This window comes from Nesoenas mayeri (genome assembly GCF_963082525.1).
Source record: "Nesoenas mayeri genome assembly, chromosome: 30".
In the NCBI taxonomy this organism is placed as follows: Eukaryota; Metazoa; Chordata; class Aves; order Columbiformes; family Columbidae; genus Nesoenas; species Nesoenas mayeri.
In genome coordinates, this window is record NC_137564.1 from 318,079 (window position 1) to 335,002 (window position 16,924).

The 16,924-nt window shown below is 59.3% G+C and overlaps 3 protein-coding genes across 4 annotated transcripts in view; 1 reads left to right on the plus strand and 2 right to left on the minus strand.

Moving 5' to 3' along the window:
• The window catches only part of SMG5 (SMG5 nonsense mediated mRNA decay factor), a 29,454-nt gene extending 23,841 nt beyond the window's left edge, over window positions 1-5,613 (minus strand). For both annotated transcript variants that reach the window (XM_080361024.1, XM_080361023.1), the window contains exon 1: window positions 5,390-5,613. In XM_080361024.1, the coding sequence (XP_080217150.1) occupies window positions 5,390-5,466 (77 nt within the window). In that variant the 5' untranslated portion in view covers window positions 5,467-5,613. The remainder of the gene's footprint in view (window positions 1-5,389) is intronic.
• Window positions 5,614-8,181: 2,568 nt separating this feature from the next.
• TMEM79 (transmembrane protein 79) lies at window positions 8,182-11,763 on the plus strand. Its single transcript, XM_080361282.1, has 3 exons — window positions 8,182-9,248; window positions 9,945-10,158; window positions 10,833-11,763. The coding sequence occupies exons 1-3, from the start codon at window positions 8,543-8,545 to the stop codon at window positions 11,035-11,037; spliced, it is 1,125 nt and encodes a 374-aa protein (XP_080217408.1). The 5' UTR covers window positions 8,182-8,542; the 3' UTR covers window positions 11,038-11,763.
• A 198-nt stretch (window positions 11,764-11,961) lies between these two features.
• On the minus strand, window positions 11,962-16,858 carry GLMP (glycosylated lysosomal membrane protein). The gene is made up of 6 exons (XM_080361281.1): window positions 16,800-16,858; window positions 15,396-15,653; window positions 14,958-15,137; window positions 14,601-14,819; window positions 13,277-13,554; window positions 11,962-12,958 (listed from the first exon to the last, which is right to left on the minus strand). Exons 1-6 carry the CDS (start codon window positions 16,845-16,847, stop codon window positions 12,790-12,792), a joined length of 1,152 nt encoding a protein of 383 aa, XP_080217407.1. The 5' UTR covers window positions 16,848-16,858; the 3' UTR covers window positions 11,962-12,789.
• Between the last annotated feature and the right edge of the window lie 66 nt (window positions 16,859-16,924).

Sequence of the window (16,924 nt, forward strand, 5' to 3'; positions counted from 1 at the left end):
AACCAACCAAGCGCCAGCCAACCAAGCGCCAGCCAACCAGCCAACCAACCAAGCGCCAGTCAACCAACCAACCAAGCGCCAGCCAACCAACCAACCAAGCGCCAGCCAACCAACCAACCAAGCGCCAGCCAACCAACCAACCAAGCGCCAGCCAACCAACCAGCCAACCAACCAGCCAACCAACCAAGCGCCAGCCAACCAGCCAACCAACCAAGCGCCAGCCAACCAACCAACCAAGCGCCAGCCAACCAATCAACCAACCAAGCGCCAGCCAACCAACCAACCAACCAAGTGCCAGCCAACCAACCAACCAAGCGCCAGCCAACCAACCAACCAAGCGCCAGCCAACCAGCCAACCAAGCGCCAGCCAACCAAGCGCCAGCCAACCAAGCGCCAGCCAACCAAGCGCCAGCCAACCAACCAACCAAGCGCCAGCCAACCAACCAACCAAGCGCCAGCCAAACAGCCAACCAAGCGCCAGCCAACCAAGCGCCAGCCAACCAAGTGCCAGCCAACCAAGCAACCACAGAACCCGACAGAAGCGCAGGGAAGAGCACTGTCTTACACAATGCCTTGGGAGAACTAAACACCAAAGAGAAGTTGAACCAACTTCTTCCTAAATAATCACGAAGAAAACCAAGACCAGAGTAAGAACCACACACAAAAATCCGCTGCTAACCCTGCCGGCTCACTGGCATCTTTCTCACGTGGCCTGAAGGTCCTTTGCAAACAACCTAATACCCTCAACAGCAAGGACGGCGAGTAAAATGCTTTGTGCTTCATGGGCAAAAGACAATAAGCATTCACCCAAGCTCACAGCACATCGGCGAAAAGAATAAGCTCCCCCCGGACATTTAGTTTCCCCAAAATAGATCCCCACAAAGCAGCAGCCAATAAACACATCCTTACTGCAACCTGCAGTGCCCGTGTCTCCCAAAGAGCCTCTGCAGCAGGAATGACCGGTGCAGCTCACAGGGAACAGAGTTGTTTCCTATGCAGAAAGGTGACCAGCAAAAAGGGGAACTGCTGATTCATTTATCCCCAGAACGAAGCATAGGAAACCTGTGATCTTCTGGTTCCGAAACCGGCAGCCTCTGCGTCTTCAAAATAGCTGTAAAAATGCTTTCACTGTGCAGTGCAGCAGCAGCTGCTGCGTGTCTGATACCAGCTCACGAGTCACCGACACCGCAGGCTGGGAGATGATTTCATGGTGACTACAAACAGCAGCACCTGCAGCCCCGGCCACAGAAAACCCTTGGGGTGGGATGTCACCCGTGTCCCCACATCACACAGAACCCCAGAGTGTGAGGGGTTGGAGGGCCCTGGAAAGCTCATCCAGTGCAATCCCCCCATGGAGCAGGAACACCCAGCTGAGGTTACACAGGAAGGTGTCCAGGCGGGTTGGAATGTCTGCACAGAAGGAGACTCCACACCCTCCCTGGGCAGCCTGGGCCAGGCTCTGCCACCCTCACCCCAACAAGTTGCTTCTCAGCTGCCAGCGGAACCTCCTGTGTTGCAGTTTGCACCCATTGCCCCTTGTCCTGTCCCTGGTTGTCACCAGCAGAGCCTGGCTCCATCCTCCTGACACTGCCCCTTTCCATCCTGAGTCCCAGCAATGAGTCCCCCCTCAGGCTCCTCTTGTCCAGCTCCAGAGCCCCAGCTCCCTCAGCCTTTCCTCACACGGGAGATGCTCCACTCCATCATCTTTGTGGCTCTGCAAATCCTCACACACAACTCCAGGCTCTACACTGATTCCTTCTCCTGCAACTTATTCAATTCTGGCTCCTTTATGGGCACATGAACCAGGTTCTCTCACCGCTCAGTAGTTCACATGCCAAACAAGCCTCTCTTTTTCTAATATATAAAAACAAAAGGGTCCCAAGACCTCATCTAAGAATCTTCCCGAGTGGAGCAGCGACAGAAATGCATCCCCTGATCCTGTGCAGTACGACACCCATGAAGCGACACGAATTACTCAAAGATCGGTTTCCTGAACATCGTTTCCTAAGTCACACGCAAAGCGACGGCAATTTGGCCGCCAACAGTACCGGCGAGTACGGAATGGGATCACGCAGCTGAGCAAAACCCATTCCGGACAGCAGGACTCAAACCCCGGCCAAATGTGAAGGACAGAAAAGCTTCTTCCAGAGCGGGGACACTGGAGGGTATTTCACCTTTCCCTCCCACACGACCCCATTTCCTACAACAGTCAGCGGTGGGACACGAAGACGCCAGTTGCTTCTGCGACTTTTTATGGGTTCATGAAGAAACGAGTTGGCGAGACGAAAGCAGCGAGGTTTGTCTTTTAGGACGTGGGTTCCCGAGCTGTCAGACGGAAGGCAGATCCCAGGCTGAAATATCTGAGCAGCACGAGCTCCACGAGGACACGGAGGTGGGAGGAAAGAAGAATCTGTGATGGCCAGTGATGACCTGCAAGGATCCCATGTCCGCAGCGGCGAGGAAAAGGAGGGACAGGAGCCAACCCCACTTCAAACACATCAGGAGACACTAACGCACAGGCTGCAGACCACGCACTCTAAACTTCAATTTAGCATTCGTGCCTTGAGACCATGATACTGAGGCCAAATTATATCCTGTTGTTTGTTTCTATACCTGCTGGGTTTAAACGTTGCGTCCGGACGGCCCATCAGAACCGCAGAGGAGGTAAAGCAGCTGCCAGTCTAATAAAAGAACATCACATCACAAAAGTACAGCACATCGCGCCGTGTTGGGAAACAGCCCAACGCTAAGTCCTCTTTGGCCACGCAGAAACCAACCTATCGCTTTCCTCCTGTGCCATGAGCATTCTGGGACGGGACAAGGCAGCAGGGGGAATTATTTGTCCGCTCTTTATTTAATACATCACTAAGAGGCACAGGCTGAGGGGTAAGACACTTGGGGAGCTCTGCAGCCATTCATTTGTATTCTGGCACGTTTCAGTACACAAATAACACTGCCCAGAACGAGACGGGCAGACGAGAATAGTAACATAAAGCCAATGAGCTAATAGTTACCCAGAATCCAGAAAAGAAATCTGGAAAGTAAATTGTAAAACAGCATCCAGGATAATGCAGTTGCCACATTCTGAGGTGAAACTTGTGGATTACAAATCCCACCCTACGAACAGGGACAGGCAACCCCATCTCGACACGGACACCAGTGGAGAGACCCCAGATCAACGCCCACAGACACAAAACTGATCCCACGTGGGCGCAGCCGTTGGGCCCGTGATATTCAGACCTCTGGGATGCAAAGGCATCGCTGCATCTGATGGCCAAAAGTTGCCAGAGACATTCGGCCATCGTACAGAGCACAACGTGCTTCTGAGAGGGCAGGACGCCAGCGCTTCATCTGACTGAGCTTCAGGCTCAAATAGAGAATTGTCAAGAGACCGTTAACGTAGAAAGCTTGCTGGGAGTGTTGCAAGAAAACTGGTGGCCGATGCAGATGTTATAAACCCTGCATTAAAATGACAATCTTTACTTGCAGCTAAGAGCCATCTCTACAGGAGCGTGATTTTCCTCTGCTGCTGTAAAAATGCTATAAAGTGACGGCATGCCTTATTCTAAAACAGAAAAGAACCACTTCCTTGCCATGATGACCAACCCCACGTCTGCCCAAGAGTGTTCACACGTGAGGTACCACGAACATCCCCGGTCTGCCGGGACCGCAAAATCAACCGCATCCCAAACCACGACCAAGGTGCTTTAAATAAAACACATTCTATGTTGCAAGCGGGAGCACATACACCCTCTCCAAACCACCGCAGGAGGCAGTGGGCAACGTGTTACGCTGCGCCAGCTCGACTAGCAGATGTGGGAAGCCAGCCCTAAAAATCAAATGGTGTATCTTAAATGAGAGCAGAGATGGGGCTGCACAGCCCTAGAGGCGCTTCCAGTGCGGCGCACGCCTTGGGTAACCCCAGCCGCTGTGGGAACTGGTTTTCTGCTATGGTTATACCACTGAGCTCACAGTAAGCAACAAAAAATACATCTACTATAACTTCCAAGTGCAAGGAATGTGCTTGTACGGAGCACATCATGGTAACACACAAATTGTAGTCATCACCGCTCAGATATGCTATCAGTGCTTTGGATTGTTGAGCAAGGAGCTTCCCAGCTTTCTCAGAGGGAGGTAAAGCCTTGCCCTGTTTTAGAGGAGGGTCTAAAAGATGATAGGATAAGTCCAATGTCACTGAGCAAGCCAGCAAGACAAAAAGAAAACAGATCCCGCCATAGAATCAATCTCTTGCCTTCACCATCTTGCTTCTGCTCAAAACCACAGCGTCAATGCTGAAACACCACTGCGAATCGGCTTTACTGAAGGAGAAACTGAGGCAGACAGGGACAATTTCTGGGCCACATTCACGAAACAAGTCACAAGCGGAGGACAACACCTGGGCACTGACAGCCCGGCACCCCGTCCTGGCTGGGCTGAGCTGACCAAGGCCATCATTATTCCCCGAATCTCATCTTCTAATGCTGTTTCCAATGTACAGAGATGTAAGTGAGAGAGGGGGTACAAGGGAGTGTTTGATTGGGAAGATCTGCAGCTAGAGCAGCCTTGCCCTCCACACAGTCAGTGTCCTGGCTCAAGATCCTGCTCATCACATTCTCTTGCCCTTCTCCCTCAGCCCCCATCACCTCCCACCCCACACAACCCATCTCCCTGGGTGCCCCAGGCCCCTTTCCCTGATCTCTTTCTTACCTTCTTCCCTCCAGCTCCCCCTGTTTTCCCATCCCGTCTGGATCCCCCAGCACCTTTTGTTCTGACTCATCCCCCCCGGATCCCTCACACCCTTTATTCACCAGGGCCGCCCCCCACCCCGGGTATTGCTCATCTCTGATCCCACACAGCTCCCTTCACCCCAATCTCCCCTCAATCTCCCTCCTTCTCTTTCCCTCATCACTGCCCACTTTCCCACATTCCCCTCGATTTTCTTCACCTCAACCTTCCCTAAATCCTCCCATCCCCTCCCTTCTGGTTCCCGCCTCATCTTCCCTGAATATCCCTCCAATCCCCTTCCCCTGGTTCTCACAATCTCCCCCGAATTCCCCCCCTCTCCAACCTCCCTTGGACCCCCCAACCCCTTCCCCCTGTTATCCCCCATCTCCCCTCGATTCTACCACCTCCTTCCCCTCAGTCTTCCTCAAATCCCCCCAGTCCCCTCGGCCTCGCTCGTCCCCCCCATCTCCTTCACCTTTGCCATCTCCAACCTCCCATCTCCCTGCTCCCCCGCTTCCCATCCCCTTCCCCCGGGCCCCCTCGGTCTTCCCGGGACCCCACCCCATCTCCCTTCATCCCTCTGCCCCCTTCACCTCCTCTCCTCACTCCCCTCCTCTCCTCCCGCTCCCTCATCCTCCTCCCGCCCCGCCGCTCCTCTCCTCACCGGTACAGCCGCTTGGTGTGCAGCACCTTGGCCTCCGGCTCGCCGCTCTCGCCGGTGGCCCCGCCGCCTTGGCTCATGGCGCCCGCTGAGGCCCAGGCCCGGCGCGGCCCGCCCGCCGCCCCCTCAGCACCGGCCGCGCCGGCCCCGCCGCCGCCGCCGCCCCCGGCCCCGCTCGGCCGCCATGGCTGCGCCTCTGCCCCCTGCCCCGCGCCGCTCTCGCGAGACTTGCGGCGAGACCGGGCAGCGGCGGGCAAACATGGCGGCGGCGGGGCCGGCCTCACCTCGCGAGACTTGGCCACCAGCCGCGCCAGCACTTAGTGCTGGCAACATGGCGGCTGCGCGGCGTCATCTCACGAGAGTTCCTCGTCTTCCCCTACACAAAAACACGCGGCGGCCGTGCCAGCACTTAGTGCTGGCAAATATGGCGGCGGGGCCGGCGTCAGTTAACGCCCTTTATCACAGAAACCCAGAATGTGAGGGGTTGAAGGGCTCATCCAGTGCAGGAGCAGGAACACCCAGCTGAGGTTACACAGGAAGGTGTCCAGGCGGGTTGGAATGTCTGCAGAGAAGGAGACTCCACACCCTCCCTGGGCAGCCTGGGCCAGGCTCTGCCACCCTCACCCCAACAAGTTGCTTCTCAGCTGCCAGCGGAACCTCCTGTGTTGCAGTTTGCACCCACTGCCCCTTGTCCTGTCCCTGGTTGTCACCAGCAGAGCCTGGCTCCATCCTCCTGACACTGCCCCTTGCCATCTTGAGCCCCAGCAATGAGTCCCCCCTCAGGCTCCTCTCGTCCAGCTCCAGCGCCCCAGCTCCCTCAGCCTTTGTATAAACACCATTCCTCCTTATACCCCTTGGGGTGTTGTCACCCCTGGGCACAGCGGTGGTCACAGTGACAGGCTCTGCCATGGCAGACGAGCCCCAGCCCAGCACAGCCCCCCTGGGGGGGGTGGACAAGCTGCTTGTCCCAATGTTCCCCACATCCCGGGGGGGCCTGTGGGGACACATCCTGGCACGGGATGGGCCGGGTGCTGCTGCGCCGGCTCCTCCCAGCCCGGCCCCACCTGGACTGGTTAAACGGGTTTGAAGTCCAGGTTTCGCAGGCTCCCAGCGCAGCCTCCATGGCTCCCCGGCTCTCTGCAAGTAAGTCTGGACCAGCTCCCCCCACCCCGTCCCATGGGGCTGGGAGAGGGGACGTGGGGTGTGCGAGACGTGGGGACCCGCCGTGGTGGTGTATGGACCTCAGATAGAGCCCCGCGCCGCTCCGTGCCTCAGTTTCCCCACACACCTGTGGCCAGGCCAGGGCTGGTCTGGGGGTGCAGAACTCAATGTGCCCAGAGGGAGATAAAGAGAGAGGTTTCCATTGCGGGAGGCTCCCACGGCCATCAGTGCCTGAGATGGGCTGGAAGGCGAGGATCCCCTGCTAAGAGGGGATAACGGGGGATTTTTGCCTCGATTTCCTGCTCCCCCATAGCAAGCAGCACCCAGATGGGTCTCAGCCACAAGAGGCAGCAAATCTCGCTCCCTCCTGCCTATAGCAGAGAGTGGAGAGAAGGGAGCGGAGCTGGTGAGGGGCGGGAGCACAATGTGATGGAGACTGAGGGAGCTGGGGGTTCAGCTGGAGAACAGGAGCTGAGGGGAGATCTTCTGATCTCTGAACTGCCTGAAAGGAGCTTGGAGCCAGGGGGGTCGGGCTCTGCTCCCCAGGAACAAGCGCCAGGAGCAGAGGAAACGGCCTCGAGTTGCGCCAGGGGAGGTTGAGGTTGGATTTAGGAACAATTTCTTCCCCAAAGGGCTGTGGGGCATTGAACAGGCTGCCCAGGGCAGTGCTGGAGTCACCATCCCTGGAGGGCTGGACAGACGGACATGAGGTTCTCAGGACATGGGGCAGGGACAGGGTGGGTTATGGTTGGACTCCATGATCTGGAGGGGCTTTTCCAACCAAAATGGTGACTCTATGATCATGGAAGGGTTTGGGTTGGGAGGGACCTTCAAAGACCATCTGGTCATGGGCAGGGACATCTCCAGCAGACCAGGGACATCCAACCAGACCAGGGACATCTCCAACCAGACCAGGGACATCTCCAACCAGACCAGGGACATCCAGCCAGACCAGGGACATCCAACCAGACCAGGTTGCTCAGAGCCACCCACATCCAACCTGACCTTGGGTGTTCTCAGGGATGGGGCATCAACCACCTCCCTGGGCAACCTGGGCCAGAGTCTCCCCACCCTCAGCATCACAAATAGAGATTGGAGATGGGATCTTGGGGATGATTCTTCCCCAAAGGGCTGTGGGGCATTGGAACAGGCTGCCCAGGGCAGTGCTGGAGTCGCCATCCCTGGAGGGTTGGACAGACAGACATGAGGCTCTCAGGACATGGGGCAGTGCCAGCGGTCCAGCCCCACCGGCACAGCCGGGACTCATCACTCCGGGCTCAGTGTCACCGTGCTCGGTCCCACAGCCCTGAGAGCCGGGGACACCGGGCTCTGCGTCCTCCTGGACACAACCCCCCAAATTAATATACACTGTGATTAACTTATAAAAGACGCACCCATCATTAACCAATTAACATGATCGATGCTCTGACCACCCGGATATTTGTCAAGTTTTACATCCTTCTGCACGACAAGGAGACAGAATATGGAGCGATACACTGCTCGGAAGCAGAGCGCTTAGTTTATATTGAACTAATAATTAATAGATGTATCGTAAGTAAGAAACTAAATTACAACACCACCAATTATTTCTTAGTATGTCAAAATTTTCAAAAGTTGTAATGCATATATAATAATTAAGTGACTATAAGCAATGCAAGAGCATCTGGTGTTTGGAGTGCTTATGGAGGGTGATCCCCAAGCTCCCCAGCGCTGATGGAATCAAGAATGCTGCTTAACAATATAATTTACTCTGCTGTTAAGTTTATTCGTCTGTTTTGTCCCCATAGCGGAAGGGACGGTGGGTGATGGGACCCCAGGGACGGTGTCCGCCTGTTTGCACCCCATGTTATAACTGCGTGCGTGACCCCAAACCTCTCATTGCTGCTTTGTCTGTCTCATTTCTCCCGGCACAGGGTGAAGCTGGAAGGGACGGGAACCCCACTCGACACCCCGAAACGCACGAGAGTTCATTGCTGGCGCTGAGCTGCTGTTCCCATGGCTGCCGCTGACCCCGTCCTGCCCATGGAGGAGGTGGCTTTGCTGGAGCTGAGGAACCCAGCCCTGGCCGCCCCCCTGGCCAAGGTGCCCCCAGCCCCACAGGAACACGCGGGGGACCCTGATGCCACCCTGCCATGGGACCGCTGCCCGCACAACCGGGGACAAGCAGAGCCCGCGGACAACAAGACACGCTCGAGTCCCGAGGGCGGACGTGAAGCCCCCGAGGAGGCCATTCCCGCCGGTCCCGACGACGAGGACGTCCCCGCGATGGCCGCGCACGTCTTCGTGCCCATCGACCCGCAGTGCATCGAGCAGACCCCGGGCAAGCAGAAGAAGGAACCGTCGCCGTGGTCCCGGGAGGGCAACGGGGGCTGCGTCCCGCGCGGCGACGGGCTCGGCGGCCCCCGCCAGAAGGCGGCGTTCCTGCCCATCGGCGCCCTGCGCTACGGGGACCCGCTGGGCTTCGAGGGGCACGCGGCCAAAGCGCCGGCCGAGGGCTCGCGGTGCCCGTGCGCCAGGGACTGCGGCAATGGCAACCTGAAGGCCGTGGCGGCGGTGGTGGGGGCCCTGCTGCTCTGCCCCTGCTTCCTCTACGGGGCTTACGTGTTCCTGCCCTTCGACGCGCCGCTGCTGCCCTCGACCAGCGCCCGCCTGCTCTACACGCTGCGCTGCGGCGCCTTCGCCACCTTCCCCATCGTGCTGGGTGAGCCGGGGGGACAAAGATCTTCAGTGACTCTACTGGGATGTATGGGGGGAGCGGGGCTGGGCTGAGTCCCCCCTCAGGCTCCTCTTGTCCAGCTCCAGAGCCCCAGCTCCCTCAGCCTTTCCTCACATGGGAGATGCTCCACTCCCTCCAGCATCTTGGTGGCTGCGCTGGACTCTCTGCAGCAGTTCCCTGTCCTGCTGGAGCTGAGGGGCCACAACTGGACACAAGATTCCAGGTGTGGTCTCCCCAGGGCAGAGCAGAGGGGCAGGAGAACCTCTCTGGACCCAGCTGGTCTCCCATCCAAGCACTGACCGGGCCCGACCCTGCTTAGCTTCCCAGATCAGGTGTTCTCAGGGTGCTATGGCTGTGTAGCTGTACGGTCTCCCATCCAAGTACTAACCAGGCCCAACCCTGCTTAGCTTCCCAGATCACACGAGACGGGGCATTCTCAGGGTGCTATGGCTGTATATATTTTATATATATATGTATATATGTTTCTCAAGTGTATCCTTATAGTATCTGAACTAAACCCTTTATTCAAGGGCAGAGCAGAGGGGCAGGAGAACCTCTCTGACCTACTGACCACCCCCTTCTAACCCACCCCAGGATGCTTTTCCCACCCCGTTGCATCTCCCCCAGCCCCGGTGCTCCAAGGTGGTTTCACTGAGCTCAGCTCCTCTCTCTGCCCCACAGGGATGATCGTCAGCGGCATCTCCCGCCTCTGCCTCTCGGCGCTGGAGCCCTTTGGGGAGCTGCAGCAGGAGGTGGAGATCCACCGCACCTACGTCTCCCAGTCCGTCCACCTCTTCATCCTCTACTTCTTTAACATGGCTGTCCTGGCCACCTACCTCCCGCAGGAGGCCCTCAAGCTCATCCCTTTGCTCACGGGGCTTTTCGCCATCTCCCGGTAAGTGGCTCCTTTCCCCTCTCTGGGCTGTGGCAGCGCCTGGGGTGTAAACAGGGTCTGGCAGGGCTGGCAAACACTGGGCTTTGGTGCCTCATAGAACCCCAGAATGTGAGGGGTTGGAGGGCCCTGGAAAGCTCATCCAGTGCAACCCCCCGGAGCAGGAACACCCAGCTGAGGTTACACAGGAAGGTGTCCAGGCGGGTTGGAATGTCTGCACAGAAGGAGACTCCACACCCTCCCTGGGCAGCCTGGGCCAGGCTCTGACACCCTCACCCCAACAAGTTGCTTCTCATCTGCCAGCGGAACCTCCTGTGTTGCACTTTGCACCCATTGCCCCTTGTCCTGTCCCTGGTTGTCACCAGCAGAGCCTGGCTCCATCCTCCTGACACTGCCCCTTGCCATCTTGAGCCCCAGCAATGAGTCCCCCCTCAGGCTCCTCTTGTCCAGCTCCAGAGCCCCAGCTCCCTCAGCCTTTCCTCATAAGGTAGATGCTCCACTCCATCATCTTTGTGGCTCTGGTCAATGACAGCCAGCAGAGCCTGCTCAGGGGAAGGGTCTCTGCATCCCCCATCCCACCTCCCGCCATGGCCATACCTGGCAAACCCAAACCCAAACCCACACTAGAGTCCAAACCCCTGCGCGAAGCCCTGGCTGAGCCTCTCTGCCCTCCCCAGGTTGATTTACTGGCTGTCCTACGCCATCGGCCGCTCCTTCCGCGCCTTCGGCTTCAGCATGACCTTCCTGCCCCTCGTGGCCATGCTGCTCTGGAACCTCTACAGCATGTTCGTCCTGGAGCCCGAAAACCTCCTGGCTTTAGCAACGTCAAAGCCTGAGGACCGTTCCAAGGACAGCACGGCCAAACTGCGCTTTTGGGGGTGAGGGAGAGCTCAGAGGTGCCTGGAACCTGCGGGTTGAGCTCGTCTACCTTGCCCTGCGAGCCCTGAAGGTGCAGGGGTGCAGCTGCTCACAACCAAAACGGTCTTGCTGGGCGCTTGGGGTTGGTGGAGCTCGGCTGTAAGAACCTCTGCACGGGGAGGTTCCTGCGGGAGGGAGAACAGGGCGCAGCGCAGCACCAGTGATCCTAGTTCCACGACGGGGTGGGATTTGTCCCGTCTCCCGCTGGAGTGGTTTTGCGCAATAAAACCCTTCACCGAGTGGCTCTGTGGTTGGTTTGGGGAAGGTGGGTCAAATCCCCCTGGGAATCGCTGCTGCCTTGAGAGCTTCGCCCTCAAGGTCCCGTCGTCCAGCACTAAAATGATGTTTCATAGAGGGGGAAAAATGTTGCCCCAAAGTGTCGATCTCCCAACAGTCCTGCCCAGCGTGTCCCTCCCGCTAGAGGTTCACAAACCAGGGGAGGGACGCGGGGAAAAGATCCGAGGGGTGAGATGGCACCAGACGTGCTGCTGAGGGATGGAGACGGCGAGGTCCCCACAAAACGGGTGCTGGCACCCACGGCCGCGTCCTCTGCGGACACAAAGACCCTGGGGGTCCAGCCCCGTGCAAGTCTCATCGTCTCAGTTCTCCCCTTCTCAGGCGCAACCCAGTTAAGAACCCACCAAGGTGGATCTAGATGTGTTTGGCTTCTCCAGCATCCCTGGATGACGGGAGCAGTTCATCCCTGCAGCCCGACTCAGAAAGGGAAGAGTTTGACTCTTTCAAATGCTTTTCTGAGCAGGGACGCTGGCTCAGCCTGGGCTCGCGGGGAAAACGCCCCCCGGAGCCCCACACCCCGCTGTGGGGCAGGAGCGGGTCCCAGCGCCTCGACCCTCCCTCCACTCACTGTGTTTCTGTACCTTTGCTCCCGCTGAGCTCCAGCGCCTGTTCACTCCTGCGACACGCGAGAGCTGTTCTCGCGTTCACCCGCCGTGCAGCGTTTCCGCGGGAAACTGCTTAGAAATCCGCTTTATTCGGTCAAAGACAAGTCAGTGATGGAGAACACGACCACCCAGCACGCTCCCAAGTGATACGGTGCCAACAAACACCCAGACCGCGCTCACCCCGCGGCTTGCAGCACCCACACAGCACCTCCAAGCAGCCCTGCACGGCCAGTGGGTGCAGCTCACCCACAGCAAGGCTGGATTGGCCCTTTGGGGGCCAACGCGACGTCCCTGAGCTCAAAAAGTGTTTGCAAAGCAGCACTGGGGTTCCTTCTCGTGCCAGCGAGGCCAGTGCAGAAGGGGGACTGAGTGTGAGCCAGGGGGCTGTTTTAGGGTGCCCCCCAGCACAGTGAGAAGCAGCACGGCGCCCTCAGCACTGCGGTACTGGTCCCCAGCCCTGTCCCCCAACCTCAGAGTGCCCTGAAGCAGCACAGGACAAGGCACGGCCAGTCGCAGCTCCCGCTGGGCTGCAGACACCGACACGGCGGGTTGATCCCATGGAGGACTCGCTGTGGGTCAAGGCAGCTCCTCCTCGGCTGGATGGAGCAGGAAGATACAGAGAAGAAAAGGAATCGGCTGCAGGATCTGTGCAGCAAGAGGGAGCAGGATGGGATGTACAACACGGGCAGCTGCCGCAAAAGTCGCCCTGGTGCTCAGAGGGGAGGACGGGGATCGCAGGCGTGGGATCCCCGCGGCAGCCACGGTCGTTTCATGGCGAGAAGGATCCCGGGGGGTCCTTTGGGGACCGTCCCCCTCAATTGATGGGCTCGTAGTCAGAGTAGCGTTTCCCCTGGGTGAAGAGGAGCACGCAGCTGCCCACCAGGAGCATCAGCAGGGGGGTGCCCAGCGCCACGGCCATGATGGAGATGACAAGGGGGGAGAAGGTGTCCTGGGGGGGCTGCCCAAAGCCCAGCAGCACGGACCTGCAGGAGGGAATGAGACGGATCAGCCACAGAGACGCGGATCAGCCCCCTCCTGCGGGTGGAATATCTGGGGCTTTCTATCCTGGTGGGATCAGGATTTCTTGGCAGGATCCCACGAGGGTCTTTCAGACTCGGGGAGGAGTGAGGGAGGGTATCAATAAACTGCACAACTCACTAGGGGATAACAGCAAAACAAGAGCAAACAAGCACAACGAGATGGCTATTAAGCAGAGAATCCCTCTAACCTGGCAGTTCCCCAAAGTGCAAGGTATTAGCAACCGGGAGAGCATCATTTCACACGCAACAGATCCCGCTCACCAGCTGAGGTAGCGCTTTTCCTGGTAAACCTTCCCATCTTCTCCTCCAAAAGAAATATTGATGGCGCTGACGGTGTAGGTGCTGCCCGCACCCTCCCCAAAGTAGGCGCGGACGATGCTGGAGACGGGCAGGGTCCAGTTGGCCGCCTGCAGCCCTCGAGAGCGGCACTGGATGTTGTCCTCGCGCCGCGGGCTCGGGGACCCGTACGCTGTCGCCTTCCACTGCAGGAAGCTGCGTGCAGAGCTGCCGTTTCGGGACTCGGCGACCAGGGAGAGAGTCTGGGGAGGGAGAGAGAGATGGTGAAGGAAGCAGGGGTCACTGTGATGGGGGAAGCTGCACTGGGGAGCCCCGGATCCCCCACACACTCCTTCCTGCAGCAGAGATGCCCCCAAGCCTGTGCTCGCCCCACATTATCACAGGATGTGAGGGGTTGAAGGGGATATGGCTCAGCTCCGACTGCAGGTAGGAGGTGCTGGTTCCAGCCTGAAACCTGACAGTATTGTGGCTGAAAGGTCTGAAAGTGGGGAGGAAAAGGGGAGCTCTCTGCTCCCATCCACACAGGGGCAGTAAATCTACTCTGCAAAGACAGACTCACAGAGTATCTCAAGTTGGAAGGGACCCAAAAGGATCAAGTCCAACCAAAGTCCTCCCAGGGCTACCTAAAACTAAACCATGTGCCCAAGAGCATTGTCCAGATGCACCTTGAACTCTGACAGGCTTGTGAGCACTTCCCCGGGGAGCCTGTTCCAGTCACCAACCACCCTCGTGGTGATGAACTTTTTCCTAATGTCCAGTCTGGGCTTCACAGAATCCCAGAATGTGAGGGGTTGGAGGGCCCTGGAAAGCTCATCCAGTGCAACCCCCCCATGGAGCAGGAACACCCAGCTGAGGTTACACAGGAAGGTGTCCAGGCGGGTTGGAATGTCTGCACAGAAGGAGACTCCACACCCTCCCTGGGCAGCCTGGGCCAGGCTCTGCCACCCTCACCCCAACAAGTTGCTTCTCATCTGCCAGCGGAACCTCCTGTGTTGCAGTTTGCACCCATTGCCCCTTGTCCTGTCCCTGGTTGTCACCAGCAGAGCCTGGCTCCATCCTCCTGACACTGCCCCTTGCCATCTTGAGCCCAGCAATGAGTCCCCCCTCAGGCTCCTCTTGTCCAGCTCCAGAGCCCCAGCTCCCTCAGCCTTTCCTCACACGGGAGATGCTCCACTCCCTCCAGCATCTTGGTGGCTGCGCTGGACACTCTCCAGCAGTTCCCTGTCCTGCTGGAACTGAGGGGCCACAACTGGACTCAATAGCCCAGATGCAGCCTCGATCCACTCACCTCGAAGATGGTGGGAGTGTACTCGTCATCGATGGAGCGTGTTGACCGCAGCTTCTGCGCCACCCCTGTCTCCTCCACCGTTGCCACCTCCAGCACAAAGCGGGAGCTGTTGCCCCGTGGAGCCACCCCAGCCAGGACAAACTCGGCTTTGGAGCTGTTTGCCGTGTGCAGGAGGCTGGGCAGGGGCCCGTCGCGGCTGCTGGCCTCGTAGGCTGTCACCTGCAGGGGACACGGAGCAGAGGGACAGCACGGTGACCAAACGGGCCACCAAGGAGCAACCACTTCTCTCTATAAGATGCTCTGGACACGACGCTGTGTTTCCCTGGTCACATCCCAGCACAGCACCCTGGGACTCACCCGAAAGGCCAAGCTGCCATTGGAGAAGCTGCCGCTGGGGTCAGCGGTTGGGATGCCCGTGAATTCGGCCGTCAGGGCCGTGTGGTTCAGGGTGCGATTGATGCTGTCCCAGGAAAAGTCAGACAGGTCGTACGTGGGGTAGAAGAGCTCTTCTGTTTTGGCCTCGCTGTACTCAAACACCTGGGGAGAGGAAAGGGAGAGGCAGCTGCTGTGAACGCCACCACGTTGGGCCACAGTCCACAGGCTGCGGTGCCACTGGGGAGAGGAAACAGACCAAAAAGGAGCTGCCTTGGTCAAACATCTCAAGGCAGAGACAACCAGGGTAGGACCAAAGCTGGGAAAGCAGCTGCCGGACCCGCTCTGCCCCGGGGAGCTCCCGACGTCCCCTCCACCCGTGGGGTGTCCCCCCCAGGGCAGGGTCACCGTCCCCAGCGGTACCTTGGTGAACACAACAGCGGTGGAGTAGATGACACTGCCGGGAGGGTCGATCCAGACAGCGCCGGCGGGAGCGGGCGACAGCAGCCGCGTCCAGTCAACGCCCAGGGTGCTGTTTCTGCTCCCCGACAGCACCAGCAGCACCGCGGGGGCCCCGATGCTGCTCCAGATGAAGTGCAGGGTGTCCGCGGGCCCCACCGCCCGCACGTGCAGCAGGTTGACGGAGGAGCTGTTCCAGCCGGGGTTGTACTGCATGGACACCTGTGGAGAAACGAGGGGTCTCAGGGGGCAGCTCAGTCCTACCCAGCACGGAACTGCAAATCTGCAGTGTCCGTTTGAGATTGCATTGGGAATATTGAGTCCAGTTGTGGCCCCTCAGCTCCAGCAGGACAGGGAACTGCTGCAGAGAGTCCAGCGCAGCCACCAAGATGCTGCAGGGAGTGGAGCATCTCCCGTGTGGGGAAAGGCTGAGGGAGCTGGGGCTCTGGAGCTGGACAAGAGGAGCCTGAGGGGGGACTCATTGCTGGGGCTCAAGATGGCAAGGGGCAGTGTCAGGAGGATGGAGCCAGGCTCTGCTGGTGACAACCAGGGACAGGACAAGGGGCAATGGGTGCAAAGTGCAACACAGGAGGTTCCGCTGGCAGCTGAGAAGCAACTTGTTGGGGTGAGGGTGGCAGAGCCTGGCCCAGGCTGCCCAGGGAGGGTGTGGAGTCTCCTTCTGTGCAGACATTCCAACCCGCCTGGACACCTTCCTGTGTAACCTCAGCTGGGTGTTCCTGCTCCGGGGGGGTTGCACTGGATGAGCTTTCCAGGGCCCTCAACCCCCCACATTCTGTGACTGTCCCGGGACGGGCAGCCCTGGGCCGGTTGAACGAGGGCACACGAGCTGCCCGGGGAGGCTCCACCACAACCCGAGCGCTGCCGAACAAGCCGGGCCATCGTTCCACAGCCGCTTCCAGCAGCCCCATCCCCGGCCCGGGCTCAGGGCAGCGCGGGCTCCACACACGGCGCTGAGCGGCCCGGGCTGTGCCGGGACGGGTCCCCTCAGCTCACCCACCGCGCCGGACGCCGCACCACGGGGCTCGGGGCGGGCTCCACAAGCTCCGGGCTCATCTCCCGGGCGCTGGGGGACCCGGGGAAGCCGCTGCGCCCCCCACACCGCGAGCAGGATGAGCCCCGGGAGCGATACGGGCGGGAAGGAGGGGGGAGCCCGGTCCCACCCACAGGGCGGGAAGGAGGGGGGAGCCCGGTCCCACACACAGGGCAGGAAGGAGGGGGAGCCCGGTCCCACACACGGGGCGCAACGCGGAACGAGCCGCAGCCCGGAGGGTGAAGCGAGTAGCGGTCGCTCCGAGCGGCGCTTCCCCCGCTCCCCCCGCTCCCGGGGCGGACCCGGCGCCCCCTCACCTGCCGCCCGCCCGCGGCCGCCGCCACCAGCGCCAGCAGGCCCAACATGGCGGCTGCGGCCCCCGTCACGTCACCGCCCACAGCGCGCCCCGGCGGGAAACTCTTAAAGGAGCCGCCGCCCTTCC